The 7,899-nt window shown below is 40.9% G+C and overlaps 2 protein-coding genes across 2 annotated transcripts; one reads left to right on the top strand and one right to left on the bottom strand.

The window, feature by feature from the left end:
- Positions 1-2,224: 2,224 nt before the first annotated feature.
- Positions 2,225-6,452, bottom strand: RB195_007017 (uncharacterized protein; the record flags this gene model as incomplete). The annotated part of the gene is made up of 5 exons (XM_064180422.1): positions 2,225-2,277; positions 2,335-2,427; positions 3,364-3,472; positions 3,674-3,770; positions 6,220-6,452. The coding sequence occupies 5 exons, from the start codon at positions 6,450-6,452 to the stop codon at positions 2,225-2,227; spliced, it is 585 nt and encodes a 194-aa protein (XP_064037295.1).
- Positions 6,453-6,867: 415 nt separating this feature from the next.
- RB195_007016 (uncharacterized protein) lies at positions 6,868-7,158 on the top strand (the record flags this gene model as incomplete). Its single annotated transcript, XM_064180421.1, has 1 exon — positions 6,868-7,158. One exon carries the CDS (start codon positions 6,868-6,870, stop codon positions 7,156-7,158), a length of 291 nt encoding a protein of 96 aa, XP_064037294.1.
- Positions 7,159-7,899: the final 741 nt, after the last annotated feature.

Genomic DNA, 7,899 nt, shown 5'->3' with positions numbered 1-7,899 from the left:
GCTTTTAAAAACTCAGCTTTTGGAAAAAGTCCATTTAAATCAGCTTCTCAAGTATGACTCAGCTCACCTCAATGGTTCAAATTGCTCTCTCAAACACATTCGTGATACCAAGTACCTATGCGTGTAACAAAGTCCTTTGACATTATGTCACTTTATACGCACGTTTCGAACGATGTCGGGGTGCAAGCTGTCTACGAATTTTTCAAGCAACATCAGGCTTCAGGCTTCATTAAACTTGCATGAAATGGGCATTATTTAGATAATGACGATGATAAGTTTTATGGTCCTGATTGCAACTTGCACTCGCGTAAAAAAAGTTCTGGGTGGAGCTTCTCCAGCGGAGACGATCGGACTTACCACAGGAGTTGACGAACCGAAAAGGTTCAAGTACAACCTTCTTGTCGTGGGACAAAATCTCTCAAAGTTCTTTGTGATGGTTTTTGTCCCACGACGAGAAGCCGTGCAAGTCGCGTCTTCGCCCCCAGCTAGGATATTAGTGGAACATTATATTCGCGGAGGACCCTGCGGCACTTCTTTGCATTGCAACCCGTCCAGCGCCGGTGGACTCGTCGCACCCCCTTTCGAATTTTTTGACACACATACACACCCAAACATATATACATATATATATATATATGTATATATATATATATATATATATATATATATCACGGATCTCCCTCACTAGAGGGATTACAGCCGGTTAGTCGCGAGGCTACGTGGCGCATCCCCGGGTGGCGAAAAGGGCGCTAATCGCGGACCAAAAGCGACCTTGTGCTTGCTCAGAGATGCAGGTGGATTCAGGGGATGGGCTCCCTGTTTCTGCTGAGCCAGGACTGACTCATGACATCCTTATATCCCGCACGTCGGTCCGGCCAAAAGCCTGCAATCAAGTGACTGGGAGGTGCAAGGGAGGCGGTTTGGAGTCGCCTCCAACAAATAAGCTCCATATGTACACTCCAGGAGAACGGAAGCTCTCCCAGAAACTCATGGGACTAGAGGCTTGCAACCTGCCCATGAATTCTAACTTTTTTTTTACGCTTTTTAACTTCAGAACTTTTTTTACGCGAGTGCAAGTTGCAATCAGGACCATAAAACTTATCATCGTCATTATCTAAATAATGCCCATTTCATGCAAGTTTAATGAAGCCTGAAGCCTGATGTTGCTTGAAAAATTCGTAGACAGCTTGCACCCCGACATCGTTCGAAACGTGCGTATAAAGTGACATAATGTCAAAGGACTTTGTTACACGCATAGGTACTTGGTATCACGAATGTGTTTGAGAGAGCAATTTGAACCATTGAGGTGAGCTGAGTCATACTTGAGAAGCTGATTTAAATGGACTTTTTCCAAAAGCTGAGTTTTTAAAAGCCTACCTTCATTAGCATTAATACTTGTCCACTAATCTGAGTCTTCTGATCCTATATTCCTTTTCTGTTGCCTTTCTTAGTTTTGAAGTCTTCGACGACGAATTTGTAGATACTTTAAGTTGCGGATCAGTCCCAGACATCCCAAATACTCATATAACGCGTTCAATTCCAATTCAACAGCTACTGATGCTGGTGAATAGCAGTTGATAATCATGGATTTTCGAAGCAGAGGACGGGACGCAAGAATGACGAGACAAGGTGACAAGATCTGCTTAGAATCGACGAGATGGACATATGAGTGCAAAACAAAACCAACACCCCATGGAATGTTTAAATTTAGGGAATTTTGGCACACTAAATTTAGAGAATCCTGGCGTTGTTTTGCTCTTAGCTAGGCTTACAAATCCTAGAAGCCTGAAATATGAGGGACGTCAATTTCCTAAGCTTTTGAGAGACCCTGCCAGAAGATGTACCTCCACAGCGCATCACAGTTTGATGCCCACTTCCCCGCCAGTAAGGGTAAGTAAACCACTGGTGAGGTGGAGTATAACTAAAATATGAAAACCTCATACCTAAAGTCGTATCTAAAGGAAAGACTTCTAAGATTTGTTGCCGTTGCGTGAAGACCGTAATAAAAAGCTGGTAGTGAGAGGCGTCTTATCCCTTGGTTCTACTTGTTAATGGGATTCTGGTGTCACGTATACCTTCAAGTGAAACAAAGAGGTGCCACATAAAAAGAGTAATCGCACATCGCAGGGAAAGGAAAAAAGAAAGTAGCTGTTTTATTAGAAGACATAACACAAGAAACATAAAAATCTAAAGATCGGAAAAAAGCTGTACTGGACCACATCGTTCACTCATTTCTGCTCATTTCTAGGAGAACGCTTACAGTGGCATCCTTGTCACCTGTAAATGTTTTCTACCGCCAAAATAAATAAGAGAGGGAAAATATTCCATGGTTACCTCTACTTTCTTCGAGGACACATCTGATAACTTCTCTGTCCACTCCTGGGAACATCACTTCTAATTCTTTCGTGTCTTCAGCGGTAATCTCCACTGCAAAATACATTCATTATTCCATTTCGCATATTTGTTGGAACGTGTTGCTCACAACTCGTTGTCCAATAGAAAAAAAAAACCTATCAGATAAAGAAAGATATAGTCGGGTCAAAACTATATAGAGCTTGAGTAAGCAACTGAGCTTGAAGCAGCGCGATTGAACCAGGGGTTTTCAAGTTCGAACCATCCTCGCATCTCTGTTTTCACTCGGACTGCGGCGGTGAGTGGTGCTGGCGAGATCGGCGAGATGCTTAAACCAACCTCTGCGCTCAAATGCGCCGATTCTAGCGCCGCCACTGACACAGGAACAGGTAACTCCAGGTCGTTTTGACCCTACTATAGTCCAAGATCGGAGCAGAATAAGATGTGTACGTGTGTGTGGGATGTGTGTGGGATGTGTGTGTGTGTGGTGTGTGTGTGGGGGGGCTATCTTTCCTGCACTGTTACTCAGCGAATCTCAAAGATCTACAAAAAGTCAAACAAGGACTATCGTAATCAATGTTATAACGCTGTGATGTGGTCGTTCGCGGACCTATGGTGTGAACCTGATAATGGATAGCGATGCTCCAATAACGTGCCGCATACGGAAGCCGGAGAAAATTGCTGCGAGCATATTCGACGTCTCCTTGCGCTCTTTCGATTATTGTGATCATCTCAATTCAGCATACGGCTCTCAAACATGGTTTCTCGCTGTTCCCTATTTGGCTATTTTTCATTTATCCCATATCGATATTTACGAATTGGACTCTTCTCATGTATGATTTATGTTAATTTATATCCCCTTTCAGGGTGGAAGCCATTTATATGCACAATTGCATTACGGAAGTGAGAACGAAATCTAACCCTACCAACGCAACTTAGTGGGACTCCTTCAGCTTGATGGCGTAAATTTTGCGTTGTGAGTGACGCTTCACTGTTACCCATTAAGCATACCTGGTAGTGGTGGGGAAGCAGTGGAGGGTAAAATAGCCGCCGCTGATAAAGTAGCGTCCACTGGAGCAAATGAAATAATAAGATGGATCATTCCTTCTTTTCCCTCTCCCTGGAAGAAAATGAATTATTTCTCCCAATGATCCTTCACACAGAACGGCAAATAGTAGTATTTTCTGTTCTTAGCCAAAAATGTAATAAACACCAACGATTACTTAGTGAGTACTCCTTAAAAATGTCTCTAAAAATCGTACACACCATTTCTCAAAAACGATTCGGTTCAGAATAATAAAACTGAGAGAAGAATTTGAACCTGTTGACCACTTAACGAGTAGTAGTCATCGATAGTTTCTCCGCTGAATATGGCTTGTGGCAGCATAACGTGTGCCCAAGCAACACATTCATCAGCGCTGAAGGCTTTCTTCTAAAATGCTACTGTCAATTTTGATCAATTTTGACTAATTGATCAGTGAAGGCGAGCGAAGAGAACTCCACGAAAAAGTCTGAAGTACGGCTTTAGCCAAACATTCAGACTGGTCCTCTAATATCACGGTTGCAGTTTATCATCCATTTTATTAGAGAAATTTCTATGTTTCATAACGGTAGGTAACGAACTTCCCTATTAGATAGTCCATGAAGCAATTGAAAAAATCTAGAAATAGTTCCGACTCAAAAAATGTAGTGCTGGCATTTTCAGTGTGATAACAGCGATTTGTCAATACTAATACTCCTGAAAAAAAAACTCCCGCACCAATTCGACGCCAGTGGACACCCGTGTACCCCATTTATGGAATTTCGTTCCACACACACAGACACACACCACACACACACACACAAACACACACACACAAACACACACACACACCCCACACACACACACACACACACGTGACCCCTTTTTATCCGGCATGATATATATCGTAAAATAAAAAGGAGTTATATATATATATATATATATATATATATATATATATATATATATATATATATATATATATATATATATATATATACATATACATATATATACGTATATATATGTATACATATACATATATATACGTATATATATGTATATGTATACATATATATGTACGTATATATATGTATGTGTATACATATATATATGATACATATACACATATATACATATATATCTATACATATGCATATATATATATATATATATATATATATATATATATATATATATATAACCCCTTTTTATTTTACGATATATATCATGCTAGATAAAAAGGGGTCACGTGTGTGTGTGTGTGTGGGGTGCGTGTGTGGGATGTGTGCGTGGGGTGTGTGTTTGTGTGTGTTTGTGTGTGTTTGTGAGTGTGTGTGGGGCGTGTATGTGTGTTTGTGTGTGTGGTGGTGTGTGTCTGTGTGTGTGAAACGAAATTCCATAAATGGGGTGCACGGGTGTCCACTGGCGTCGAATTGGTGCGGGAGTTTTTTTTTCAGGAGTATTAGTATTGACAAGTCGCTGTTATCACACTGAAAATGCCAGCACTACATTTTTTGAGTCGGAACTATTTCTAGATTTTTTCAATTGATTCATGGACTACCTAATAGGAGGTTCGTTACCTACCGTTGTGAAACATAGAAATTTCTCTCATAAAGCGGATGATAAACTGCAACCGTGATATTAGAGGACCAGTCTGAATGTTTGGCTAAAGCCGTACTTCAGATTTTTTCGTGGAGTTCTCTTCGCTCGCCTTCACTGGTCAATTAGTCAAAATTGATCAAAATTGACAGTAGCATTTTCTTTATAATCAGAGTTCTATTTTCTAACAAGTTTTTCTTCCTTCTTTTTTTTTATCGTGAGTAAAAGCTAAGGATTTCATAGTTTTCCTTCTGAACGCGTTATTCTCTACATTTAGAGAACATTTAAACTTCAGCTTCAAACAATCCTGCGACACCAATTTATTACAGACAAAATTTAAAAGCATTACTCGAAATAGGGGTTTTGCTCCCAACTCCTCTCCTCCAAAAGTTATCAAAGAATGATGTTTTAGCATAAAATGACGTGAATCATCATCGTAGTGATAAAGATAACGTTATACGTCAGATCATCTAAACTGTGTGCTACTATTATCAGTTACCCCTCCTGCATTTTGCAAGCAACCGTTTGCATATATGTTTCCACTTTCGGAGAAAGCCATATTGCCAACTTGAGGTAAGCGTGCAAAGAAATAGACGCGGGAAGGAGTCATGAAGGTGAAACGCGCCAAATCACAACAAGCACTGAGACTAAATTCTGCAGTTGAGGGCAGTAAAAAGGCAATATCTCCAATTTTCAGTTACGCGTCAAAATCTCTATAATTTTAAACAAAGTGCAATACTCAGCTCGTAGTTTTTAAAAACGAGTTCGGTTTTAAGAATTTTCTGCGAAGGATATTATGCTGTCATATCACCATTTTTATTCATTTTCAATTTTTCCCAAGTAGTTTTCTTTCTCTCAAAAGTTAGTTGAGAAAGACTTGAGAAAAATTTCTAAATTTCTCAGCTTTCTCTCAAATAGCCTTCAAAAACCAGCGGGTACCGGAAAAGGTATATACATCTTTTACAGCGCAAATCTTCCCTTACAGAAAGCAGCCACCTTTGTTTTTCTCCGTCTCTTCTGTAGTTTGTCATTCATATTTATTTCAAGTTACAAAAATCCGACCAGTCCAGCGGTAATTTCCAATCGGGCCGTTGTTCTAATCTCTAAAGAAGCCTCTGAATATTAGGTTGGCCAGGAACTCCCATCACCATTTGTCATTTTTACTGCTTTATTTTTTTTACTCAGCTTACAATAGAAATTAATTAATAGTATAATCACCATTATTAATTACAATAGTGTCCCACCTAATGTGCAGGTCAGCAATCCCTTTCTCCCAGAACTGGGGAGACTGGGAGTCGAAGAAGTCGCTGATCGCTTGTTTTACTTCTTCAAACTTAGTGAAGATTTTCTTAGCTACGAAAGCCTTGAAAAGCTCGAATAACTGATAGTCTGAGGGCGCAATGTCGGGAGAATAGGAGAGGGGAGGAGGAGGAGGAGGAGGAGGAGGAGGAGGAGATGGGGCAACGTGTCTCAGCATGACTTCTTCGGTTTTTCATGTGTCTTCCTTTGCTACGTGGTCGTAGTGTTATTGTAGAGGAGGTGCCCCGAAGCTCGTCTCGGCCCTTTTACTCGAACGGCCGATGCGAGCTTATGGAGTTAACTAGTGTATATGGAACCAGTGACGGTGTGACCTTGTGGGCACAGCTCATAAAACAGCATTTCCTTCGAATTCCAGAAGCATTGAAGAGGAGACACTTCTTGGAGTGGGGTCCGATTTGACTTGCATCGACGGGTCTTCTCCTCGAGATAGCCACACAGTGCAGTCCTAGAGGACCCAACTCTCATCTCCAGTAATAAGATCTTCGAGAAACTCCTTTCAATGCGAGCGAAGAAGGAGAGATTGTCAGCACTTTTCTGTAGAGGAGGGCCTGAAGGCGAGCGATGACTGTTGAATGGCTACACCCGAGTCTCATTGCAAAACTGCGGATGTTGATCTCCGGATCCTCTTTGGCAGCGTCGAGAATGGCAGTGGTAATCTTCGAGAGTGTCGGGCACTCCGATCGGAGCTTGTCTTCGAATTCTGTATCTCCGCTTGCCAAGTGAACGAATCAGCGCTTGACAATCCTGATGGTAGTGGTGCGCTCGCTCAATCTGCAGTTGATGTTGCGAGCTGCAGCCGTTGCTCAAATGCCGCCACGCCATTCATAGAAGATGACAGCCCAAAGTTGCTCTTGCCTAACTGACATGATTAAAGTTAAGAAAGGCCTCCGGCTCTATACCCCTATTGTGGAGAAGATTCGAGACTGTTCACAGCTACAACGTGGTGCGACATGGATTCCCCCCAAAAATGGAAAATCCTGGAGATTTCGAAAGATGCACGACAAGACTTTCTGTCCTGCCCAATAACAAACTAATTATTCATTACCTGTAATCACTGTCAATGAGTAAATTTGTGTATAGGAAGAAGAAAATGGTGGAAAAACGCTTTCAGAATGCGTTCTGTTTCAGTATCAGTTGTTTTTTCACCCTGCAGAACTGGGGCACTTCCGGCGGGGATCGACCTCTCAACCGTTTGCTTCCATTGTCGATGAGTAAGATTGTGTGCAAGTAACGGGAATAGGTTGAAAATGGTTTTATAATGTTTTCTCTGTATCCATTATAGTAGTGTTTATTAATACTTACAATATCATTATTTTGCTTTGTTTATTAGACGTCTAATTTGCTTCTCTAATTGTGTTTATTATAGCTAATTTTTCATTTGGCTATACTAGAAAGAACGAGATGAGAGGGTTTTTTCCTGGAGATTCTTCGAGGTGGAATCGTTGTACTTAACAACGCCGTGTCTTATCAGCATCCTTGACCCTGATTGTAGTTGTTTTGATGTTGTGTTGTACGAATTGTCTTTCAAACAGCAGGAAAAAAAACCTAACTATGCATCTTATTTCTGTTTTCGATATTCATTTGTATTCTATGTTTTGCGTTTG

The sequence above is a fragment of the Necator americanus genome, chromosome I, assembly GCF_031761385.1.
Source record: "Necator americanus strain Aroian chromosome I, whole genome shotgun sequence".
NCBI classification, from domain to species: Eukaryota; Metazoa; Nematoda; class Chromadorea; order Rhabditida; family Ancylostomatidae; genus Necator; species Necator americanus.
Note: the sequence above shows the minus strand (reverse complement) of the source record. Positions and strands in the feature narration are given on the sequence as shown.